Raw genomic sequence first — 25,915 nt, 5'->3', positions numbered from 1 at the left:
AGGTATGGGAATGACAATGATAAAATATTACATAACATTTTAGGAGATCATAGTTCTACACATTTGAAAGAGAAGGATGAACATTCCAACCTCTTTGTTACAAATGATCAATTAGAAAAAAAAAAAAATAGAACAGGAGTTCTTGCTGTGGTGCAACTGGGTCTGTGGTGTCTATGAAGTGCTGGGATGCAGGTTGGAACCCCTACCCAGTTCAGTGGGTTAAGGATCTGGAATTGCTACTGTGGCATAGGTTGCAATTGTGGCTCAGATCAGATCCCTGGAATAGGAACTCCAGATGCAATGAGGTGCAAGAAAAAAAAAAGGAGAGAGAGAATAGGACGAAGACCCTATATGCAAGAAATTTACATTCTAATGAAGGGACAATTAAAAATAGATATATAATGTAATATCAGATAGTGATAAGTGATAGACAGTAAAGCCAAATAAGGCACACAAGGATTGGGTGAAGGTACTTGTCTTAAGGCAAACTCAGTGTTCTTTCCACTATCCACTAATCTCATAGCTACCATAAAAAAAATAGGGTTTCAGGATCATCTTTCACTTTCCTATACAACGGCTCCATTATACTGAAACTCAGTGTTGCAAACCTGCCCACATATTTCACTCATTGACTAATAACTTCTTAACCTTCCTTTTTTTTTTTTCTTTAGGGCTGCACCTGGGGCACATGGAAGTTCTCAGGTTAGGGGTCGAATCGGAGCTGCAGCTGCTAGCCTGCTCCACAGCCATGGCAACTTAGGAGCTGGGCCATATCTGTGACCTACACTGCAGCTTGTGGCGACGTCAGATTCTCAACCCACTGAGCGAGGCCAGGGATCGAACCTGAATCCTCATGGTTAATAGCTGGGTTCTCTGCCACTGAGCCAGACGAGACTTCACCATCTTAAATATCTGGGTTGTCGTGCTTCTGACCAGAAAATGAGGAGCAAATTCCCCTTCAAAGGTTAAGGAACTTATCAGGCTGCACTGAAAACCTTTCTCCGACATTACTTCCATAGTGTCTCTACACTTAACCAGACACAGCTCATTATTTCCTATTTCTGTAGGTTGGCTCACACAAAGTTGTAGGTCTCCTTCCCTCTCTTTCATCTTTTTGTTTAAAAAACATGCTCTGTGTTGAGCGCTTGGTTTGGCAGAGGCTTTGCTAGGTGCAGATAACACAGAAAAGGGCAAACCACCGCTAATAGTTGTGTGTGGATAAGTAAAAGCTCAAGCCAGGTGCAGAGAACCCATGAGGCCACAGTGGAAGGACCAGATGCTGTTGGGCCTTAGTTGCCTGGTTTAAAGTTGACAAAATTACTCAAGAGACTCAGAGGTCTAGGAAAAGGGGAGCAACATATTAGCACTAAGAACCAACTTTCATTAAGAGTTTACTGTAGGAGTTCTCGTCGTGGCTCAGTGATTAACATATACGACTAGGAACCATGAGGTTGCGGGTTCGATCCCTGGTCTTGCTCAGTGGGTTAAGGATCCAGCGTTGCCGTGAGCTGTGGTGTAGGTCGCAGACGTGGCTCGGATCCCGAGTTGCTGTGGCTCTGGCGTAGGCTGGTGGCTACAGCTCCGATTCGACCCCTAGCCTGGGAACCTCCATATGCCGCGGGATCAGCCCTAGAAAAGGCAAAAAGACAAAAAAAAAAAAAAAAAAGTTTGCTGTAGTTTCTCCAAGTGTTAAGTCCTAGCCAAACCCCACCCTTCAACCTCTGAGGCCTAATAGAAGAATGCAGATCCTACCTAAATCTACCTAATCACAATGCCTAAGGGCGGGTCCCAGAAGCTTGCAGTTTAATTATGAATAGCCCCAGGCCATTGTTATGTACACTTAAAACTTGAGAGTCCCTGGCCTCTCCAACCTCTTCTCACTTGGCTTTCTCCTGAATTAGATACTATTATCATCCCTATTTTACTGAGGAGGAAGTTGAGGCATAAAAAGGTTGATTAACTTGCCAAGGTCATGAAGAACAAGAGGTTGGAATCTAGACCAATCTAAATGCAGGTCTTAGTCTTTTTTTTAATATATAATGATTTTTATTTTTTTCCATTATAGCTGGTGCAACTCTTAGTCTTAAACATCACCATCCAATTATCTCCTCTTGCTAAATGAGTTGTTGCCAATACTTTAACAAATACTGGAATTGCAATTTGAAGACAGTCTGAAGACCCACTACCTTTAAAATCGGTGAACTTTGGAGATTTACATTTTGAATTTCAAGACCCTCGCTGGTTAAATTTAACCCAACCACCTGCAAGGTGACCTGGGGGGCAGGGAGGGGACACAGCAGGAGAGGGAGAGAGGTGATCGATGACTCCGGTGCGCCACCGCCTGTTGGATTGACTCGAGCCTCTCCGGCTAGGCCTGCCCCACTCGCGCGCGCTCCGGGCCCCGCCCCCGCCGCCATCTTGGTTTAGGAGGGAGCTGGCCGCACGCGTGAGTAAACAGCCCGAGCCGGAAAAGTCGAGCTCTGGCCGCCTCAAGGTGCTACGGGGCGACGGCGGAGGAGACGCAGGCCTGTCTTTGTACGTGGGGTGAATATTGGGATCCCAGTGCTGGGCGGCTGGAAGCTTCGGCCCGGCGCATCCTCCGCCCCCTCGCGGCGAGACGCCTCGCGCCCCGGGTTTCTCCCGCCCCCCGCCGGTCTCCTCCCCCTGTTGAAAGCTGCCCGGGAAAGTGGTGGCGGGAGCGGGCCTGGGCTGGGGCGCGGCGTGGGCCTGGGTGCGTGTGGCGGGGCAGGCGGAGATTCGGACTGTGGGTCCCTCCGCCTCCAGGAGCTCGCGGCGTGGACGCCGTGGGGCTCTGGGGCCGGGTCCCTGCCGGGCCGCGGAGGGGGTTGTTTCCCTCGGTCACCGGCTCTTCCCCTCTTCCGGTCCGGGCCGCAGGGTGGCCGACATGACCGCCCCGGGTCCGAGCCACCTGGCGCCGCTGTTGGAGACTCTGGAAGACCCTTCCGCCTCCCAAGGAGAGCAGACCGACGCTTACCTGACTCTGACCAGGTGAGGCCTGCTGGGGGTGGGGGTGGGGCGCCCTGGTGGGTCTCGGGGAGAGGGTACTGCAGGTGGGGCGCAGCAAGCGAGCTTGTGTATTCTAGAGTCTGGGAGCTGTGCGGGCGCTCGGGTCGCGGGCTGGTGGTGGGGAAGGTATGTGCTCAGTGACGTTCACTGTTGCGGGGGCTGCTGCCCTTGAGGCGTGTGTTTGGAATGAGGAAGCCCGCACGTGTGTCTCGCTTGCAAAGGGTTAGGGAAAGTTTGCTTGGAAGTAAGCGTGCTGGAGTAGAGGTTTTTCAGTGTAAGCCATCTCTGTCTTGGAACAGTGTGGGGCAACCCAGAATTGGCTTTTTAGTAGAGAGCAATAAGCCGAGTTTAATTTAAGTCGCACATGCTTCGCGGCTTATTTTTTCCCCGCAGACCGTATTTTTCTGAGTTACTTAGAGTTACTTGGAAATTACTGGAAAAGGGTTAACAGCAGGTACAAAATGATGAAGATTTGAGTAAATTTCTAAGTAGGGATAGATTTCGCTTTTACATAGTGAAACTGTCAAAATGTGTCTATGGATGCACAAGTTATTGTGAGGGCGGCTTTGCATTTATTTCAGTTGTATACTGTATTATATATTAAGTTATCTTAAGCACTGAGTCAGTTAATTTGCCAGAGTTCTAATATAACATTTAAAAAGATTATGCAGGTATTTCAGGGAGTGATTATAGTTTTTTTATGTCTTCCAATTGCATGAACTTGTGTTCTTTCCGCTTTTAAGTCGTATGACTGGAGAAGAGGGAAAAGAAATCATTATAGAAATTGAGAAAAAACTTCCTCGGCTCTTCAAAGTTTTAAAGGTATGTATCTTTGTTGTTTATTAAATAGCTTGTGGGGAAAATGTTTTGCCAACTCAACTTTGAACGTAAAGTAAATAACAGTAGTATTATTATAGTACTGTTTGAGGATTTACAGTGTATTGAGTGCTGTCTTAATTACCTTACGTGTTTTCTCTTATTTAGTCCTCCAATCCTCCATGTCCCAGTGGGGTTACTCTTTAATCCCCACTTTGCAGAAGAAATTGGTTTAACTTGCCTGAAGTTGCCAAGGCACTTGAATCCAAAACTTGCATTCTTAATGTAAAAGTGGTGATCAGAGTTCAGTGATCTGTTTGTAGCAATCCATTTCTAAATAAATGACTCTATAATTTTGTCATTCATTTACTGTGTGGGTAACATTCTTTTTTTTTTTTAAATCTTACCCTCAGTTTTTGCCGCAGTTGCTTGGTTAAAAAAATCCTTACTATGGTTATCTTGTTTGCTTGTTTATAGGGAAGTTATATAGTTTAATATCAAACCAAGAACCAGTGCCCTTGTCCTCACTTGCTTATATGGTGGTTTTGTGACTTTCCTTTACACCTAACTTTTAAGTTCCTTGTTTTTAGAATTCAGAGGTTAAACTAAATCTCCACAGTCCCTTTGAGTTCTTATTTTTACAACCTTGTTTTCATGCTTTTAGACAGGATTATTCCATCAAGATGTTTATTGCACGTTTTAGTGTGTTTTCTGGCTAAATGTTGAGGCATTGGGGGTAATGCCTTAGCCACCCTACAGTATTTGTTAAAGTTAGTGCTTTTTGTTCATGTAAGAAAGAACTTTATTGTGTAGTAGTTCAAGATTTATTAATATTATAAACGTATTAATGGTATTACTTACTATTATTTACCATTTTTCTTCATTGTCATGTTCCACATTTCAGCAGTATAGTTGATGTGATGAAGACATGCATCATGTATTTGGTGTTTGAGAGCATATAGGATCAGGAACTCATTTGCATGAGTCAGGTTGCATTGTTGGAAATTGGGTTTGTAACTAAAATGCCAGATGAATAATTATTTAGAAGCATGTGGGTGATTAATAACAGTTGATTGCACAGATGCTACTGCTATCTTGGAGATAGTCTTAAGTGTTTATTGGTGGTTGTCTCAACTGATTGCTTTAGCATCCTTTTCTGTCTCAGGGTTTGATATTTCAAATGTTTGGTTTCATTAATTATAAAAGGGGTGCTCCAGGGAAGTGTCTGTTCTTATGTTTAATTACTAACATTTACTATTTTTCCTGGTCAAGAGTAGCAAATAGTCAGGAATTCCTTGGATAACTGTTTTAGAGGAATATGAGGATTTAAAGATAAATCACTTTCGAATAGGAAATGGTACCAAGAAAGATGCAAAGTCCCAAGTCAGTGTAGGGTTGGGGCATATGGCAAGACTCCCTTTGACAGGTTTGGGATTCTGAATTCCAGGTGGTCATGGATTCAAATTCTACTAGTTGTGAAGAAAGAATTTTTTTTTTTTTTTTTTTTTAGACTGAGATAATGTTTAAACCTCCTAACACTTCAGTCACTCAGTAAATGTTACGTTCTACCCCTTCCCTCTCTGTTAGAATTTTCACTGTACTCTAAGCCTAATATGGCAGCTTTTGCCTTTCAGTCTTTTGCTTACTTTTTGTGAAAGGGCTTTGCTCCTGCTCTTTATTTACTGTCTAGTGTCTTCAGCATCTTCCGTTTGTTGCCTTTTTTTTTTTCTTTCAGGTGTGTGGAGATACTCATTAAGAAAAATATTCTTAGCTGATCACTATCTAGTTTCTCTTTTCCTTTTTTAATCTTCCCTCAAGGATTTGTTTGTTGTTGGGATTAAAATGTAATTTTGTTTTTTAATCAACTTTTCCTGGCTAAAAATTGATTTACAGTCATACTTGTTTGTAACAAATATGATTTTGTTTTTATAGAATCACATAACCAGTCAAAACTCAGAGCTCAGTAGTGCTGCTCTACAGGCCTTGGGGTTTTGCTTATATAATCCTAAAATTACATCAGCATTATCAGGTAAATTTCTTATGATTTAATATTTTTAGAGTTTATGAAAGTTCCCTGTGGTGCAGTGGGTTAAGAATCTGGTGTTGTCATAGCTATGGCGCAGGCTGCACATGCTGCACAGGTTCCATCCCTGGCCCAAAAACTTCTACATGCCTTGGGTGTGGCCAACTCCCCCCGCCCCTGGCCTGGCCCCATACACACACAGTTTACTCCAAAAGAAAAGTCTATTTAAAAACAATTGCTCTGGAGTTCCTGTTGTGGCTCAGCGGGTTATGAACCCAACTAGTATCCATAAGGATGCAAGTGAGGGATCCCTGGCCTCACTCATTGGGTTAAGGATCTGACACTGCCATGAGCTGTGGTGTTGGTTGCAGACACTGCTTGGATCCCACATTGCTGTGGCTGTGGTGTAGGCTGGCAACTGCAGCTTCAATTTGACCCCTAGGCTAGGAATTTCCATATCCTGCAGGTGTGGCCGAAAAAGCAAAAAAATAATAATTGCTATGAAAACTGAATCTTCTCTATGAAAACATCTAATTTGGAAGTTAATAATTAGGTGGAATTAATTTTGAAAGTTAAATGGTCATTTATTTTATACAAGCATGCATTAAGGAACATGCTAATTTGAGAAGTTCTTTTACAGAGTGGTAAATGAGATAATTTGGGGTTAAAAATGGTAATGAAAGCACAGGATCTGATGCTTTTCTGAGTTTTCAAGCACCCTTGGCTCTGTATCCTATCCTTGGGTACAGAAACTGTGGATATGAAGGGCTGAGTATTATGCTGTTTTATGTAAGGGACTTAAGCATCTCTTGAATTTTTACATTTAGGGGTGGGGAGTCCTGGAACCAATCACCCACGGATATTGGGGAGAACTGTAATCTTAATTCTTGTAGCTTGTCATGGTGAAGGAAACCTGGGAAGTGATTTTTAGAGAGGAGAAATTAGGGATAGGGAATAAAGATACCAGAAAGTTAATTACCATCTTTTTTTCTGAGGGAAAAGTTTTCTGCTCTTTTATATAGCAAAATGTTAGCAGTCTAAAGTTGTTCATTTTGGAACAGAGATAGGATTCATAACATCTTGCCAAAAATTGACTTATATGTTAAGACTTAGTAATGTGACCATATAGAATTATTTTATTTGCAAAAGATTGCTGATTTGGAGTCTACTATCTCTTTTGATGGTGACGAGAACAGCAATATTTTTTTTTAATGTTTGAGATTTTAAAGGATGTAAATGATTCCGTATAATTAAAACTACTTATTTTTCAGAGACAATTATTCAAGAACTGCTTTCAAAACTGAATGATACTATTAAGAGTTCAGATAAAAATGTTCGTACTAGGGCACTTTGGGTGATATCCAAGCAGACGTTTCCCCCTGAAGTTCTTGGCAAAGTAGTGAGTATAGTTTTTGTGTATGTCTTCTTAACCACCTGTTACTTAAAAAATTCAGGCTTAGGCGTTCCCATTGTGGCCCAGTGGAAGTGAATCTGACTAGTATCTATGAGGATGCGGGTTCGATCTCTGGCCTCTCAGTGGGTTGGGGATCTGGTGTTGCCGTGAGCTGTGGTGTAGGTCACAGACTCGGCTTGGATCCAGCATGGCTGTGCCTGTGGCGTAGGCCAGCAGCCGCAGCTCTGATTCGACCCCTAACCTGGAAACTTCCACATGCTGCAGGTGTGGCCCTAAAAAGCAGAAAAACAAACAAACAAAAAATCAGGCTTCTTTGATTTGTATTTACTTGGTTCTATCTTTCAGGTGTCCAGTATAATTGATTCATTAGAAATAGTATATAATAGAGGAGAGATGCATTCTGCTGTTGTTGATTATGAAGCATTAAATGTCATCATAAGGTATGAGTTTGGATGCTATGCAAATTGAAAGAGTAGTTTCAGTAAATTTAGAAGTTTTAAGGAGTAGACTTTTGGGATTTTGAGTTAGATGTTAATAAAGACGGGAATGTCTTAATAGACCATAAGTCTCAAAAAGTAACAGGAAGAAGTTACTAGGCTTCTTTACTTTTATTGAGACAGTCTAAAAAATAAAGTCTTGGTTATGCTGTTGCTGCTCACACAGCTGTGCTTTAAAAAATTATCCCTGTTAACGCTTTTGGAAGAGTTTAAAAAATAATATAGACTGAATGGGCTATAAGGGGGTATTTAGTAAAGCATTAATAATACCCAACAACAGATAGAGGAACAGGAAAATACCCTCTCTTCTTCCTGTCCATTCCTGCTTTTCCTAATGGTTATGCCAACAGCAGAACCTTATTGATAAGCTTTGTCTTGCCTTGTTTTTCATTCTTTGAAAGTTTTTTCTTTAGTTGTTGAACTATATTATTTAACTAATTAGTGTTCTGATACTCTTATGTTCACAGAATATCATGGTTCTCTAGCTATCTTCTGTAAGAATATTGAATTCTTTTCATTTTTAAAAATATTGAAGAACAATTGATTTACAATGCTGTGTTAATTTCTGCTGTACAACAGAGTGTTCAGTTATACATACACAGATCCATTCTTTTTCAGATTATTTTCCCATATAGGTTATCAAAAATTTAGTTGTGTAAAAATGATTAGTATTTTAAAACTTCTAATCTGAAGGCAAGGTGATATATTCTCTTGTCAGAATTTGTGAAATAGAAATCTACAAATTAGTTAAAAATTAGCTTTATTTTTTATGTCTGTCTGTGTGTATGTGCATATGTGTTGTTCTAAAACAAATGGACCATACTCTGTCGTTTAAGTGTAAAAGGTGAGGTCAAACTAATTTAGTCATTGATTTCTCTGTTATAGGCTAATTGAACAAGCCCCAATTCAAATGGGGGAAGAGTCAATTAGGTGGGCAAAAGTGGTCATACCTTTAGTGGTTCATTCGGCTCAAAAGGTACATTTACGGGGAGCTACTGCTCTAGAGATGGGGATGCCATTGTTGCTTCAGAAACAGCAAGAAATAGCATCTATCACAGAGCAGCTCATGACTACTGTAAGTAATACTTTAAGGATTTTGGGGGTACTGCATTGTAAGGTTTTACACCAAGTTTAGGGCTCATGTTTGTGTAATTGCACTGTGATCTAAGAAGTCCCTCTTTAAAACAGAATTGCTAGAGCTTCTGCTCTGGTGTAGCGGGTTAAGGATCCGGCATTGTCTCTGTGATGGCATAGCTTCAGTCCCTGGCCCAGGAACTTCCATAAGCTGTGGGTGCTGCTGAAAAAGAAAAACAAAACAAAAAAACCCAAAGAATTAAGTTAGTGTAGTCATACTGCTCCTACAACACAGTAAGGAAGAGAGCTATCTATTTAGTGTTATTACAATCTGGGGCATTTTACTTTATCCCCAAAGAATGGTGATTGAAAGAAGTTGCATTTTTGGAAAAAGGAGAGCTTTAACTGATTCATTGCTATCTGGGGTGTTATAGCATCCTCCCTGGAGCTATAAATGTAATGCACACAAATGTGCATCTAGTGTGTGCTGTTTCCTAAAGTTGCCATTTCCCCCAGGTTTTAGGTTTTTCAAGTTTATAACATTTATTGAGCATCTGTATATACAGGCATTATTTCAGGCGCTGTGTGTATAGCAGCGAACAAAAACAAATTGTTGTAGGGCTTATTTTCTAGCTTATTATAACATATACTTTATTATATAATATGTTTAATAAGAAGAATAATGGAAAACGGAACTAGATGGAAAATGCTGTCTGAGAGGAAGTACCTGAGGTGGTCAGGGAAGGAAAGAATAGGTTATTTGTACAGTGGTTTGAAGGCAGTACAGGAGGTAGCTGTTTGATGATACAGAGTAAGCGTGTTCTAGGCAGGAGGAACCATAAAAGCAAAAGGCCTTGCTATGATGAGTGTGTACTAGGTTGTGTTCGTGAACACTGGGGAGTATGATAGAGCGAATGAGAATCAGAGCAGGAGATGATGTCAGAAACGGGGCCAGATCACATAGGACTTTGGGAGCCATGTAAGACATTTAGTTTTCACTGTGGGTTATATTAAAAACCGTATTTGAAGGTTTTGTGTCTACAAGTGATGTGTGTGTTAACTTGGTCTTTAAAGGGATCACTGTGCTTATGTTGAAAATAGACTCTAAGGGGGTTGCAGTCCAGAGGGGAGAGGAGTTGGGAGATAGTACAGTAGTCCAGGCAGTGAGGGAGCCTTCCAGATTCTAAAACCTGGGGTTTTGTTTATTTTTTTAAATTCAGAATGCCTAGTGGTAACGTTTGGAGTTTTAAAAGTAACTCCAGTGTCTTTTTTATTAAGTGTTTAAGAGCATGTATACAGTGAACCCTTGAACAGCTTGGATTTAGTCCACATGTAATTTATAGTCTGTCCTCTGCATCTGCAGTTACTCTGCATTCTTGGATTCAACCAGTCACAGACTGTGTAGTACTGTAGTATTTACTGTTGAAAAATAATCTGCCTATAAGTGGACGGCACAGTTAAATGCCACATTGTTCAAGGGTCCACTGTGTAAAATTCTTAATAAATTTGACCTTAAATTTTCTCGGATGTGTTGCCCATGAAGCTATTAATGTATTTTTAAAGTTAGTAAAGTGAGAATAGAGGACGTTATGATTTGAGCTCTCTTGATATGCATGCTGTAGTTCTTAGGGAAAAGTAAATTGGTAGAAAAAAAATAATCTATTGATGGATGGAAGAATGGCCAGATATAAAACAAGCATAATAAAATTTTAGTGGTATCTGTACTTGGACATTTATTTACTGTAAAGCTCTATATGCTTTGGTATGTGTGTGAAAGTTTTCCTGGTAAAATATTAGGAAAAGTTACTTGGCTGAGACAGTAGTGAATTTTTTTCCTTTCCAAGAGTCTTTTTTTGGTACATATTTTTGCTTTTGTTTTCAGAAATTACTTTCAGAACTCCAGAAGCTATTTATGAGTAAAAATGAGACGTATGTGTTAAAATTATGGCCTTTGTTTGTCAAGCTTCTTGGGAAGGTAAGTTCACAGTTAATGAACAGCTTTTACATACCAGACCCTTTAATTTCTTAACTTTCTGTAGTACAGTTGGTCCTCATTATTCATATGTGTCATTTATAAAAATTGGCCTGCTTACTAAAATTTATCTGTAAACTCAATATCAGTATTTGTGCTGCTTTTTCAGTCAGTTCTGGACATGTAGATTGGCAAAAGAAATTGTCTTCCAGCGTGCATGTTTCTGGCTGAGGTTGAGTGAGATTATGTTTTGCGTTTTTGCTTCAGCTCTTAATGTCCTTTTTGGAGTTCCCACTGTGGTACAGTGGGTTAACAATCCGACTGCCAGTGGCTTGGATTGCTGCCGAGGTGTGGGTTCAGTCCCTGGCCCGGTATTGAAGGATCCAGTGTTGTTACAATTGTGGCTCGGGTTCATCCTTGGCCTTGGAACTTTCAAATGTGGTGGTGCAGCCATAAAACAAAACAAAACAAAAAAACAAAAGCAGGAGTTCCCATTGTGGCGCAGTAGAAATGAATCTGACTAGGAACCGTGAGGTTGCGGGTTCGATCCCTGGCCTCGCTCAGTGGGCTAAGGATCTGGCGTTGCTGTAACCTAGGGTGCAGGTTGCAGATGCAGCTCGGATCTGCTGTGGCTGTGGCTGTGGATGGCAGCTGTAGCTCAGATTCGATCCCTAGCCTGGGAACATTCATATGCTGTGAGTGCAGCCTTAAAAAGCAAAAACAAAAGCAGATGTCCATTTCATGATCTATTTAGTGTCACATTTTTCATGTTTATGCTTTTTCTTGGTGATTTCAGATTTTTTTTTTTCTTTTTTTTTTTTTCTTTTTAGGGTTATACCCGCAGCATATGGAGGGTCCCAGGCTAGGGGTATAATCGGAACTGTGCCTGCAGTCTACGCCACAGCTCAGGGCAACGCCAGATCCTTAACCCACTGATTGAGGCCAGGGATCAAACTGGCAACCTCATGGTTCCTAGTCAGAGTCATTCCCGCTTTGGCACACCAGAAACCCTATGATTTCAGATTTAAATGGCCCTCAAATGTCGTGTTACAGTGCTCTCTGTGGTTCCTAGGCAGGGAAAGGGTGTGATGTGTTGTAGGGGGAAAATACATGTGTTGGGTAAACTTTATGTAGGCGGCAGTTTAGTATTAACTGAGTCAGCAGTATATGAAATAAGATGTCTTTAAACAAAAGTAAACATAAAACAAGGTAATATGTCAGATGGTTGATGAAATGTGATCAGAGGCTTATAGGCACCTAACCCTGCATTTTCCTTAGAAGCCATTGCTTATAATTTGCTAATTCAGTGTTGAGGCAACTCTGTAGAACATAACTATGGCAAATAATGAGAACTGACTGTATGTTCTGCCTTTAAGCCAGCTTTTTTGGGGGAAAGGGGGAGAATTGTGGTAAATAGACACGGTATAACAGACTTCTGATAGAGTTCAGTGGCATTAATATTAACGGTTATGTAATCATCACTATCTATACCCAGAACTTTTTCACTATCCCCAACAAAAACTATAAATGTTAAATAGCAGTGACTCCCTTTTCCCCACTCTGTGCAGCCCCTGGTAACCTCTTTTATACTTTATTTCTGTATTCACTTATTCAGAAGTTTTGATCTTTGATCCATTTTGAGTTTATTTTTGTATATGGTGGAAGGCAAGGATCTAGCTTCATTCTTTTGCGTGTGGATACTCACTTTGCCAAGCACCATTTGTTAAAAAGACTTGATGTTGAATGGTCTTAGCACTCTTGTTGAAAATCCGCTGACAGTGTATGTGAGTCTGTTTTTAGGATCTTTATTCTTTGTGTTTGTCCTTATGTCTTTATCACATGCTTTCATTAGTATAGCTTTGTAATAGTTTGGAAGTCAAGGAGATGAGTCTTTGAACTTTTTTTTTTAATTGTTTTTGGCTATTTGGCATTCTTTATAATTACATAATGAATTTGAGGATCAGCTTTTGTTTTTCCGTGAAAAATAAAAATTCAACACAATACAGATTGTTGAATCTGTAGATTGCTTTGGGTAGTATCGACATTTTAATGATGTTAAATCTTGTATTTGTGAACACAGGATGGTTTTCCATTTATTTAGGTTTTTTCCATTGTAGTCAACAGTACTTTGTAGCTTTTAGTTTAAAAATCTTTTAACCTCTGATTAAATAAATTTCTAAGTGTTTAATTTTTTTAAGGTGCTATTGTAGATGGAATTGCTTTCCTGATTTCCTTTTTAGATGTTGGTTGCTGTTATGTAGAAAAAAACTGACTTTTCTGTGTTGATTTTGTATTTTGCAACATTGCTGAAATTATTTTATTAGCTCTAGTAGCTTTCTTGTGGATTTTTGTGGATTTCAAAGCAATTTTTTTTCACTATTTATTTCTGGGGTTTTTTGGTTGTGTTTTTGGTCTTTTCAGGGCTGTACCTGCAGCAGTGGACATCCCCAGGCTAGGGGTCTAATTGGAGCTGCAGCTGCCGGCCGACGCCACAGCCACGGCAACTCAGGATCTGAGCTGCGCCTGTGACCTACACCACAGCTCAGGGCCACGATGGGAACTCCATATTTCTGTTCTTTTCAGATTACATACGGACTAGAGCTACTTATGATTGTTACTGTTCTTTTTGTGTTTCTTTTCTTGGGAAGCATTGTTTACTTGTCGTTTTTCACTTAATTATTTTCCCTGCCCTTTTCAGTACATCTGAAAAGATGAATAGTTTCAGGGTTAATTTCTTATTTTTTTGTTCTGTTTGTTTGCTTTTTAGGGCCATACCCATGGCATATGGAAGTTCCCAGGCTAGGAGTCAATCAGAGCTACAGCTCCTGTGACACCACAGCCACAGCAATGTGGGATCTGAGTAGTGTCTGTGCCCTGCGCCACAGCTCATGGCAACGCCAGATCCTCAACCTATGGAGCGAGGCCAAGGATCCTCATGGAAACTAGTCAGATTCATTTCTGCTGTGCCACAGAGGAATGCCTCTTACTTTTTCTGTAATAGTCAAATTTTCTTATATGAATACTTTGTAAAATATTTTTAGTGAAATTTGGGGTTTATCTAACATTCCAAATATTCTTTAATGTTTTTGGAATATTGTGTATTATCTACTTCATGGAACTTTGGTGAATTTTGAATATACATACAGAATTCAGTACTTTAAAAAATTTAAATTCCTTGTATTTTTACATAGTTAACACTGAATGAATTAGATAATCACTGTTAGGGCCAGTATAGTCTTTCAGGCAGATAAATAACTTATTGCTTTTTCCTTTTTAGACCTTGCATCGAAGTGGGAGTTTCATAAATTCTCTGTTACAGCTAGAAGAACTGGGATTTCGTAGTGGAGCACCCATGATTAAAAAAATAGCTTTTATTGCTTGGAAGAGTTTAATAGATAATTTTGCTCTAAATCCAGGTTAGTAACATTTTAAAATTTCAATTTTTAATGACTTTTACTTAAGTATGATGATAAAAAGCTTTTCTGATTTTTTTACTTTGTATTGGATATTATTTTTTCCTATTAAAATTTTTAGTTTTTTATTGTAGTTGACTTGTGTTCACAAGTGTGTTAGTTCAGGTGTACAGCACAGTCATTTAGTTGTACTTATATATCTATGAATATTATTTTAAGGGAATAAATTTGTAACTAAAAATAGAATTCAAAGGGTAGACGTTATTGAAAATCAGATATAAAATTTTTTTCATGCGGCTATTTCAAAAATGGAACAAAGCGACAAATACCATCTGTGGCTTTCTTAGTATACGTTCCAACACAGTTGAGCATTTTAGATACTTGTCATTTAATCATCACAGTAGACCCCAGATGTAAGTATTATCACTATTTTAGAGAGATTAACTAGTTTATGAAAGGTCACACAGCCAGTAGATGATAGCAAACAATTGTGATTGCTATGGAATAAAAGTACTATGACTGAGAAACTTCTTTTCTTCAGCATTTTTAGAACAGCACCTCATAGTGGGTTAATATGGGTTAATAACATGTGGAGGTGATTCAGGAGTTCCCGTCATGGCTTAGTGGAGAAGAATCTGACTAGTATCCATGAGGATGCAGGTTTGATCCATGGCCTTGCTCAGTGGGTTAAGGATCTGGCATTGCCATGAGCTGTGGTGTAGGTCGCAGACGCAGCTTAGATCCCATGCGGCCGTGGCTCCATTTCGACCCCCTAGCCTGGCAACCTCAATATGCCACGAGTGCAGCCCTAAAAAGATAGAAGATTTAAAAAAAAAAAAAATAGAAGTGATTCATTTTGATTTACCTTACCCTCTTATATTGTCCACTGGAAGTGTTTAATATGTATATGAGAAAGAGTATTTCACCCAAAAGTGGGTCAGAATGTACCTACATAACTGGGTAGTTAGTCTTAGGTATAATTGATACTCTTTACAAGATCTGCTATGAATAGTGTTAGTTTCATCCTGTTTTCCCTTGCCGGAGACTTTTTTTTGCTTTTTGGGGGCCACACCCGAGGCATATGGCAAATGGCGGTTCCCAAGCTAGGGGTCCGTTGGAGCTACAGCTGCCAGCCTACGCCACAGCCACACGGGATCTGAGCCGCATCTGCGACCTGCACCACAACTCACAGCAAAGCCTGATCCTTATCCCATTGAGCAAGGCAAGAGGTTGAACCTGCAACCTTGTGGTTCCTAGTCAGATTCATTTCTGCTCTGCTATGGCGGGAACTCCCAGAGACCATTAATAATCCCTTTTCTTCTCTTTTTAAAATGTGTTTTGTACAGTAATTGCATTAACTACTTCTGTTGAAAATATTGGTAAAAGTCCATTGACGGGCACAAATTTTAATGGAAAATGTCCCCTTTTTGGGTTATTGTTTATGAACTGGCGGTGTAAGATACTGTTCAGTATTAAATCTGTTGGAATTATGTGTAGTTGAGTGTTAAAGCATAAAAGATGAATGATCTAAGATAAATAAAATGCTATCTGAGAAATAAACGAAGACCTAGAGAATCTATGACTGGTATTACGGATCTAGGCAGTCATCAAGGAATCGGGATCCTGTCTTTCTGTTACGTTCAGTATGCCTTAGTTGTAGACTGCAGGAAAAAAGGAAGACAGAAGGGGCAAAAGTGAACTTCTTCAAGCTGAGTCAGCTATCTATAAAGAGCATTTCTGAAATTCCATGTACACTTTCACTTAAATCACATTGAGAGAATTGGCTAAATGGGAGACTAGTTAAAATAGTCAAAAATTGGGTCCCTACCACTGTTCTGAATGAAAGCAGGTCTTGTAACTAAAAGAATGGATTGTTGCACAGCAGTTAATAGGAATTTTTTTTCTCTCATGGGTAGAATATAGTTCAAAAAGAATTAGAAAATTTGTTTTCACGGTATTCTGACTTTGTTCTTCTTTTAGAAATGCTAATTGAAAGCTGAATGGCAGAGTAGTTGTAAGAAACACTCATTCTCAGTCACACACACATTGTAAACACTGGCATAAGTATTTTGTTTAAAGAGGTGTAGTTAATGTTTATGTGGAATTTTAGCAATCTGATGATTATTTATGTAGAGTGGACCTAAATCCAAATGAATAATTACATTTCCAAAATCTAATTAATAGCACCAACAATTAAAATGTTTGATAAATTACTAGTAAATTTTTAAAATGACTTTTTATTTTTTTGTCTTTTTAGGGCCAAACTTGTAGCACATGGAGGTTCCCAGGCCAGAGGTCCAATTGGAGCTGTAGCTGCTGGCTTAAGCCATGGCCACAGCAACACCAGATCTGAGCCACGTCTGCGGCATGCACCACAGCTCATGGCAATGCTGGATCCTTAACCCACTGAGCAAGGTCAGGAATTGAAGCTGCATCCTCACAGAACTAGTCAGATTTGTTTCTGCTGAGCCATGACGGGAACTCCAGACAAGTTTTTCTAAGGTAAAGCTATTCCTCTATTTTTTTTTAAGGGCTGCACCCGTGGCATATGGAGGTTCCCAGGCTAGGGGTTGAATCAGAGCTATAGCTGCCAGCCTATACCACAGCCACAGCAATGCCAGATCCGAGCAGAGTCTGCGACCTACACCACAGCTCACAGCAATGCCGGATCCTTAACCCACTGAGCAAGGACAGGGATCGAACCTGCAACCTCATTGTTCCTAGTTGGATTCGTTAACCACTGCATCACGACGGGAACTCCTCCTCTTAATTTTTTTAATCTGTAAAATGGAGATAATGAGAATACTAAAGCAGTGTGGTAAGAGTTTCTCAACATTTTAGTGTATTACATGGACAGTTTACAATTGTGGAGAATTGTAATGTGTTGGAGGGAGTTTAGCAGCATCCCTAGATGCAGCCCACTAGATACCGGTAACAGTTTCCATACTCCTGTGTTGCAGTTGTAACAACCAAAAATATTGAATGGTGGAAAAAATCAGCCCTGGCATGTGATATCTAATAAATGTTAATTATTACTTTGAAAAATAAGTCTTATTAATAAGTATGTAGAACAGACACAGCTTGTGATTTAGAGAAAAAAAAAATTTTTAAATATGCTTTTTAAGGCCACACTCATGGCGTATGGAAGTTCCCAGGCTAGGGGTTGAATTGGAGCTACAGCAGCCAGCCTACACCACAGCTCATGATAACACTGGGTTCCCTGATCGAGGCCAGGGATCGAACCTGCATCCTCATGGATATTAGTCAGATTTGTTTCCACTGAGCCACGACGGGAACTTCTAAAAATTGCTTTTAATTAAAAAAAAAAATGTATGTATATACCTCTTGCTATGGTAAGGGGATTTTGCGTATTATCATTCTTAAAATTCAATCTTAGCTCTTACGTGTTTCTGCCTGGGTTTTTATTTTCTTTTAAGAAATACTATGTAGTGCAAAAAGACTGAAGTTGTTAATGCAACCTTTGAGTTCTATCCATGTGAGAACAGAAGCTCTAGCACTGACAAAACTAGAAGTCTGGTGGTATCTATTGATGAGACTAGGACCTCACCTTCCTGCTAATTTTGAACAGGTAACATTACAATGTTGACTATGGTATTTTATGTGTGTGTGTGTGTTTTTTAAAATAATGTGTTCTTAAATTCTTATGAATTGAATCCTTCAGTTCTACTTTTGCTACATTATCAGACATTGTATGAAACATTTTTTTCTCCCGACTCAGAACTTGAGTTCATTTCTCCCAAAGGATATATTTCAATTCTCTGAAATAGAGCCTCTAAAACCTTTTTAATCAGCAAATACTCAACTATCTATTCTTACTCTAGAGGTGTTATGAAAGATTTTTTAAAAAGGCGTTTCATAAGACTTAGAATATAATTGAGAGTAGAGTCAACATTACCAAAATAGAAATCATGGGCTATGCTAATTAGTTACAAAGTTGGATCAATTCTAATTTTTTTGTATGCCCTTTTTCTAGGCTATGTAGTGATGACCAATCATTTAATCTCATTGTAGCTTTTCATTATTGTTAAAAATGAGTAGTTTCCTTCAGATTTTGATATCCTTGCTTAAATCTTCTTTTGCACTTACTCCAATCTTTGGTTTCTTTTTTAACTAAGTTTTTTGTTTTGTTTTATTTTTTATCTTTTTGCCTTTTCTGGGGCCACTCCCACAGCATATGGAGGTTCCCAGGCTAGGGGTCTAATTGGAGCTACAGCTGCTGGCCTATGCCACAGCCACAGCAACATGGGATCCGAGCCGCGTCTGCAACCTACACCGCAGCTCACGGCAACACCGGATCCATAACCCACTGAGCACAGCCAGGGATCAAACCCACAACCTCATGGTTCCTAGTCTGATTCATTAACCACTGAGCCATGGCGGGAACTCCTTATCCTTGGTTTCTGAATTATTTTACAGTTAAATAAAAAAGGGTAGCTCTGATAACTCCTTTTATATTTCTTTTTTATCTTAAGTATAGTTACAATGTTGCATTAGTTTCTGGTATACAGCAGAGTGATTCAGATTTATAAATATATATATGAATATTCTTATTCTTTTCTATTACAGTTTATTACAGGATGTTGAATATAGTTCCCTGTGCTATACAGTAGGATCCTGTTTTTTTTCTATTCTGTATATAGTAGTTGGCATCTGCTAATCCCAAACTCCCAATTCATCCGTCTCCCACTCCCTCTTCCTTTTGGCATCCACAAGTCTGTTCTGTATGTCTGGCTCTGTTTTGTAATAAGTTCATTTGTGTCACATTTTACATTCCACATATAAAATGATACTATATGATATCTGTCTTTCTCCTTCTGACTTCACTTAATATGATAATCTCTTGGTCCATCCAGGTTGCTGCAAATGGCATTATTTCATTCTTATGGCTGAGTAGCATTCCATTGTGTGTGTGTGTGTGTGTGCGCATGCACACACACGTGCATGTATGTGTACACCTTACATCTTTATCCATTCATCTGTCGATGGATGTTTAGGTTGCTTCCATTTCTTGGCTGTTAGGAATAGTTCTGCAATGAGCATACAGGATGCATGTGTCTTTTTCAAGGAAAGTTTTGTCCAGCTGTATGCTCAGGAGCAGGATAACTGGATTAAATGATAGATCTTATTTAGTGTTTTGAGGAGCCTCCATACTGTTTTCCATAGGGGCTTCACCAACTTAGATTTCCACCGACAGTGTAGGAGAGTTCCCTTTTCTCCACACCATCTCTGGCATTTATTTTGATGACCGTTCCAACTAGCATGAGGTGATGTCTCATTGTGGTTTTGATTTTCAATTTTCTGATAATTAGTGACGTTGAACATCTTTTCACATGCTTGTTGGGTGTCTGTGTGTTGTCTTTGGAGAAATGCCTGTTTAGGTCATCTGTCCATTTTTCATTCGGGTTGTTTGTTTGTTACTGAGTTCTGTTTGTGTGTTTTAGAAATTAAGCCCTTGTCGATCACAATGCAAATATTTTCTTCCAGTCCATATTATATATTGTCATTTCGGTTTTTTTTGTTTGTTTGTTTGTTTTTGTCTTTTTGCTATTTCTTGGGCCGCTCCCGCGGCATATGGAGGTTCCCAGGCTAGGGGTCGAATCGGAGCTGTAGCCACCGGCCTACGCCAGAGCCACAGCAACGCAGGATCCAAGCCGCGTCTGCGACCTACACCACGGCTCACGGCAACACCGGATCCTTAACCCACTGAGCAAGGGCAGGGACCAAACCCGCAACCTCATGGTTCCTCGTCGGGTTCGTTAACCACTGCGCCACGACGGGAACTCCTGTCATTTCGTTTTTATGGTTTGCTTTGCAAAAGCTTTTAAGTTTCATTAAGTCCCATTTGTTTATTTTTGCTTTTATTTCTGTTGCTTTGGGAGACTGACCTAAGAAAATATTGGCACAATTGATGTCTGAATGTTTTGCCTGTGATCTCTTCGAGAAGTTTTATGGTGTCATGTTTTATGTTTGTCTTTAAGCCATTTGTGTATAGTGTGTGGGGGGTTTTCTAACTTGATAATTTACATGCTGCTGTCCAACTTTGCCAACACCACTTGCTAAAGAGACTGTCTTTTCTCCATTGCATATTCTTGCCTTCTTTGTCAAAGATTAATTGGCCCGAAGTGTGTGTATGTTTCTGGGCTATCTATCCTCTTCCAATGATCTGTGTGTCTGTTTTTGTGCCATACCACACTGTTCTGATTACTGTTGGTTTGTAATTGTCTGAAGTCTAGTAGGAAGGTTATGCCTCCAGCTTTGTTCTAATTCCTCCCTACTGCTTTGGCAGTTCAGGTCTTTTGTTGTTCCATATAAATTTTGGAATTTTTTTTTCTAGTTCTATGTAAAATGTCATGTGTAATTTGATAGGCATCATATTAAATCTGTAGATTGCTTTGGGTAGAATGACTGTTATAACAATATCAATTCTTCCAATTTAAGAAGATGGGATATATTTCCATTTCATTGAATCATCTTCAGTTGATTATTTGTTTTATGGTTCTCAGATGTAAGTCCTTCACTTCTTTGGTCAGGTTAATTCTGAAGTATTACAATTTTTTGATGTGATTTTAAAAGAGTTTTGTTTTTTTTTACTTTCCCATTTTGGTGTTTCATTGTTAGTGTAGAGAAGTGCAGCAAATTTCTGTATGTTAATCTTATATCCTGCTACTTTGCTGATTTGTTTATCAGTCCTTTTATCCTTTTCATTTCTTTTTTCTTTCTGTAGTTGCACCTGTGGCATTTCAAACTTTCCAGGCCAGGGGTCAAATCAGAGCTGCAGCTGGGGCCTTTGCCACAGCCACGGCAACACCAGATCTGAGCTGTCACAGCTCACGGCTACCCCAGATCCTTAACCCACTTTGTGAGGCTAGGGATTGAACTCACATCCTCACAGTTGACATTTATTAGGTCCTTAACCTGCTGAGTCATAACAGAAACTCTTTTTCATTTCTTTATTGCTTATCTTGGAATTTGGAGTACATTTACTTTTGGATCTGTAGTCTTCTAGTCTGCATAAATAACTTCATAGCACTGAGTGTGTTCTTGGAAAAGGGGGACTTAAAAATATACTTGAATTTTTTAACAGGTTCTTTTAAAATTTTGATTGTTCAGTAAGTTTTTAAACTTGATAGAGCAAGAACTAATTAAAATTGGACACTGATTATAAGGTAATTGGGATCATAATTTTTCCAAATTCTACCATTGTAAGGTCTTAGTAGACTAATCTTATCTGATTGTTCCACCCATTCATTGACATAACTACTCATTGGCTGGATTTGACAGGTGTTAAAATGATCTTAGAAATGAGCTAACTTAAGATGTTTTTTAAAAAGCTTGAAATAGCCTACCAATAGCATTAAAACTCATGCAGAGCTATTTGCAAAAGCAAATTTAGAGTTGAAATTTATAGATAGTACATATTTAGGTCAAATATAGTTCTAATAAAAATTTCACTTTTCCAAACTTTACTTCTTTACTTTTAGCCTTTGCATCAAAAAAACCAATAAAAAGTATGACAGTCATGTAGTTTACAGATAGAGTTTCTTCCCTTCTCTTTTTTAACCCCAATAGGTTTGTGTGCCTCTGATTCAAAGCACAATAAGCATCGATTCTAATGCTTCACCTCAAGGCAGTTCATCTCGTGTAGCTACTTCTCCAGGTTTAAATCCTATGACTCCTGTACACAAAGGTAAGTGGTAGACCCATTTGGGTTTTTTTTTTTTAAAGGCTTACCCATTTGGGTTTTTTTTTTTTAAAGGCTTTGAATGGAGTCTTTGTTCGGTGTTATTTACATAAAATGAAGCAGGAGGTAGTTCTAATTTTGACGCCCTTATCACAAAATTGTTTTGATTATTTTCTGTATTGTTAGTGTTTACTGTTGTAACTGAGGTTGTCATAGTAGGAAAGGTCAACCTTTTTCTACTGTATTAAGTGAAGTGCATTATAGGCCCTTACCTTTTTTTCAGAATTAGAATCTTAGAGCTGTTATTAAGAATAACATCTTTTGAGTTCCCATTGCAACTCAGCAGTGACGAACCTGACTGGTGTCCATGAGGATGAGATGCGGTTTCAATCCCTGGGCCCTCTCAGGGGGTTAAGGATCCGGTGTTGTTGTGAGCTGTGGCTGGTAGCTGTAGCTGTTTCGACCCCCCCAAAAAAATCTTAACTGATGTAAGAAATGTGGTATATGTAATACGTATATTGATGAAAGAAGATTGCTATTACTATTTTATGTTAACCATTCTGAGTCAGATTTTTATATTTAACTTTTAGGAAAATTTTAAGTTATGGATTAATGCCTGAGAATTATCTTCATTTAAATGGTGTGTGGCACTAATATTTGTTCTTAACCTAGTAAGATTAGTAATTAGGAACTGTGTTGGGAGGGGGTGTATTTTTTAGCTGCACCTGTGGCATATGGAAGTTCCCAGGCCAGGAATAGAACCCTCACCCTGCAGCATCCTGAGCTGCTGCAGTGACAAGACTGGATCCTTAACCTGATGTGCCACAAGAGAACTCCTATTGTGTGCTTTAAACAAAAACTCTTCAAATTTTATTTGAAAGACAAATTATTTACTTTTAAAAGTATATTTCATTGAAATAAAGTATATCCATTTACGTAACTGAACCTTACATGACTTATCTTTTTTGTTTGATTTTTTTAAAGGTGCTTCTCCTGTAACTCCTCGGATGAATTTGAGTTCGAATTTTGGTGGAATGGCAACGATCCCCTCTATTCAACTTTTGGGACTTGAAATGTTGCTTCATTTTTTATTAGGTCCAGAAGCCTTGAGTTTTGCTAAGCAAAACAAACTTATACTGAGCTTAGGTATTTATTTGTTTTAAACATAATTTCAGTTATTCAGAAAGTTCAGAACAATGTGTATTGGAGAGAAGAGATATTTTCTCCGCCAAAATGTTCTATAACTATATGCGAAATAAAATGAAACATTTTTAATAGAAAACATCAGTTTTATATTTAGAAATTTATTTCTTACAGTTTGGTTTTGCACAATTGTCTTTTTTTTCTCTTTCAGAGCCACTTGAACATCCATTAATCAGCAGCTCTTCTTTTTTTTCCAAACATGCTAATACACTTATCACCGCTGTTCATGATAGTTTTGTTGCAGTTGGGAAAGATGCTTCTGGTAAATATTGAAAGAAGATTTTTTTTTTCTAGTTAAACCTGTGTTTAAAAGAAAAAGGAAATAATATTTATATAGTGCCACCTTTGTCCTGATTATGCTGCAACAGTTTACGTATAATTTATTAATTCTCACAGCAACCTTTGTGTTAGCCCATTTTGCAGATGAGGGATTGTGTTGTACAGAGAAGTAAATAACGTGTGTAAAATTACATAGTAAATGATGGAGCTATGATTCAAATCTGGGAGTCATAGTTGATGCCACACCTACATATAAAATCATATGTTTTATGGTCTTATCAAATATTAACTGGCTGAAAAATTCTAGTGGTCTTCAGGTATCTTGTATCTTTCATTGTTTTTCCTTGCCTCAGAAATGAGAGGTATTCAATACAGATGATGGAAAATAAGAATTACCCTTAGTAGGTTATAGTCCTTTTGAAAAAACCTTTCTTTAGACAAAAATGAGAAGATTAGGTATATAACTGGGTTACAAGTTGGCTGTTACAAGCAGAATTATATTTTAAATTGTTCAATTTATTTCTGTAGTTATAAAGATGAAAGGGAGAGCCTTTGTAGTAAAAAGCCTTTGTAGCCTTTTTGCTTAGTTCTGAATTACATTTTGTTTGACAGATGCAGTTATTGGTGCTATTTGGAAAGAGCTAATTAGCTTGGTGAAGTCAGTTGTTGAATCAGGTAAGCACTATAATGATCAAAAGATTTTCGTAGCACTCACGAATTCTTTGGTTTTCAGATGTAAAATTTATTTTAAAATCAAATTTTGAAGTATCATATATTTCAGACTTTGCTTTTAAGCGAAATACTTTGTTGATTTAATTAAAACCGCTTTTTAAATAGCTCTCTAAGTATATATTGTTATCCCTAAAAATCTTAAATATTTAGAACAACACCCTTCCTTTTGCTTTTTGATAGGTAACAGAAAAGAGAGGCCCGGTTCTGAAGTTTTGACCCTCTTATTAAAATGTCTAGAAAGTATAGTGAAGTCAGAAGTATTTCCTGTATCAAAAATGCTGGTAAGTGTAATATATATATGCTGGAATTTTAAAACCATCTTTTGAAATTGAGTTTTATATTGAGGATACTGGCACAGATCAGGATTTGGGAAGGCATTTTATATCAGGTATTTATCAGCAATTTTGCCCTGTAATAAATGCTATTCCTTTGACTTTAGAGTCATTTTAAACCTTCTTAATAAAGTAAATGACAGCAATGACAACTGTAAGTCTTCCAGTGTGATAAGAATAGATTATACAGAGAAAATGGGATATAGGGCATGAAACCTGAATTGAAGAAACTCAAGTGAACACTAATGACAGGAATCCTGAGGTCCACTGATTGTTGGTTTGTACATTAAAAACAGAAAAATATGGTAATCTTTCAGAGCTTTTGTTTTTAAAATACATTTTACAGGGAGTTCCTATTGTGGTACAGTGGAAATGAATCTGACTAGTATCCATGAGGATGCAGGTTTGGATCCCTGGCCTCTCTCAGTGGGTTGGAGATCCAGCGATGCCATGATCTGTGGTGTAGGTCGTGGATGCTTGGATCCCACGCTGCTGTGGCTGTGGTGTAGGCTGGCAGCTGCAGCTCCAATTCGACCCCTAGTCAGGGAGCTTCCATATACTGCGGGTGTGGCCCTAAAAAAGCAAAAAAAAAAAAAAAAAGTGTAAATATATGCGTGTATATACACACACAAGTATGTATATGCATATACATAGTAGGGAAGGAAAAAGTGAATTGGATATACTTTTGTAGTAGCGAGTCTCCCCAAGTAAGCTGCCGATGGAACTAACCATACCCTTGTATAAATTATGTTTCCTTTATATGCTGTGACAAAGATATCTCCGTGGCAGTGAGCATAGTTACTAGCAAGGAGCTAAGGTCCAGACTGCGTTGAACCTCAGTCCAGCCGTTAACTGAGTGAACTTGAGTACTTTATCTACGCTCTTGCCTCTCTTAAGAAGATAAGCAGTAGTAGTTTGTAATTAAGTTAATAAATGCCAAGCACTACAAGGAAACAAAATAAATGAGTCAACAAATACTAATTATTATTACCATTAGTATTTGCTTCAAATGAGAATATGTGAAAGCATATTTTCACTAACAGTTAGTTTTGTTGTGTCACTTAGGTTATATAGTTCAGGTTAATACCAATATAGTAATATTTTTGAATGGCAGTTTTGTGGGCTGTCATATTTGAGAGGTATCTTCTAGTTAGCAGTCCTTTGAAATATTACTTCTGGCACTAGCAAGTACATAATTTATTACAGTTTGAATTAACTATACATTCGTGTATTAGTTAAAAATTGGTCTGTATAGACTGATGTGAAAACTATAACACAGATGAAGAATGTCAGTTCCAGAGTATCTCACAATATAATACCATCAACTCTTGTATTAACTAGTGTAAAAGAATAGATTTATGATAGCCAGGAGAGGAAGTTCTGTGTGAAGTTAAATATTTGGAAGATAAACTCCAAACTGATAGCATTGTA

The 25,915-nt window shown here is 38.6% G+C and overlaps 1 protein-coding gene across 4 annotated transcripts in view; it reads left to right on the top strand.

Moving 5' to 3' along the window:
* Positions 2,390 to 25,915, top strand: part of RIF1 (replication timing regulatory factor 1) — a 62,519-nt gene continuing 38,993 nt past the window's right edge. For all 4 annotated transcript variants that reach the window (XM_021076097.1, XM_013990617.2, XM_003359718.5 and 1 more), the window contains exons 1-15: positions 2,390 to 2,535; positions 2,896 to 3,009; positions 3,771 to 3,849; positions 5,776 to 5,872; positions 7,138 to 7,265; positions 7,626 to 7,720; positions 8,663 to 8,852; positions 10,734 to 10,826; positions 14,101 to 14,239; positions 17,674 to 17,825; positions 21,827 to 21,944; positions 22,923 to 23,084; positions 23,293 to 23,403; positions 24,033 to 24,095; positions 24,333 to 24,433. In XM_021076097.1, coding sequence (XP_020931756.1) covers positions 2,906 to 3,009; positions 3,771 to 3,849; positions 5,776 to 5,872; positions 7,138 to 7,265; positions 7,626 to 7,720; positions 8,663 to 8,852; positions 10,734 to 10,826; positions 14,101 to 14,239; positions 17,674 to 17,825; positions 21,827 to 21,944; positions 22,923 to 23,084; positions 23,293 to 23,403; positions 24,033 to 24,095; positions 24,333 to 24,433 — 1,632 coding nt within the window. In that variant the 5' untranslated portion in view covers positions 2,390 to 2,535; positions 2,896 to 2,905. The remainder of the gene's footprint in view (positions 2,536 to 2,895; positions 3,010 to 3,770; positions 3,850 to 5,775; positions 5,873 to 7,137; positions 7,266 to 7,625; positions 7,721 to 8,662; positions 8,853 to 10,733; positions 10,827 to 14,100; positions 14,240 to 17,673; positions 17,826 to 21,826; positions 21,945 to 22,922; positions 23,085 to 23,292; positions 23,404 to 24,032; positions 24,096 to 24,332; positions 24,434 to 25,915) is intronic.

Source organism: Sus scrofa, chromosome 15 (genome assembly GCF_000003025.6).
Source record: "Sus scrofa isolate TJ Tabasco breed Duroc chromosome 15, Sscrofa11.1, whole genome shotgun sequence".
Taxonomy (NCBI): Eukaryota; Metazoa; Chordata; class Mammalia; order Artiodactyla; family Suidae; genus Sus; species Sus scrofa.
The sequence above is the reverse complement of the archived record's forward strand: the minus strand, read 5'-3'. Positions and strand labels throughout refer to the sequence as shown.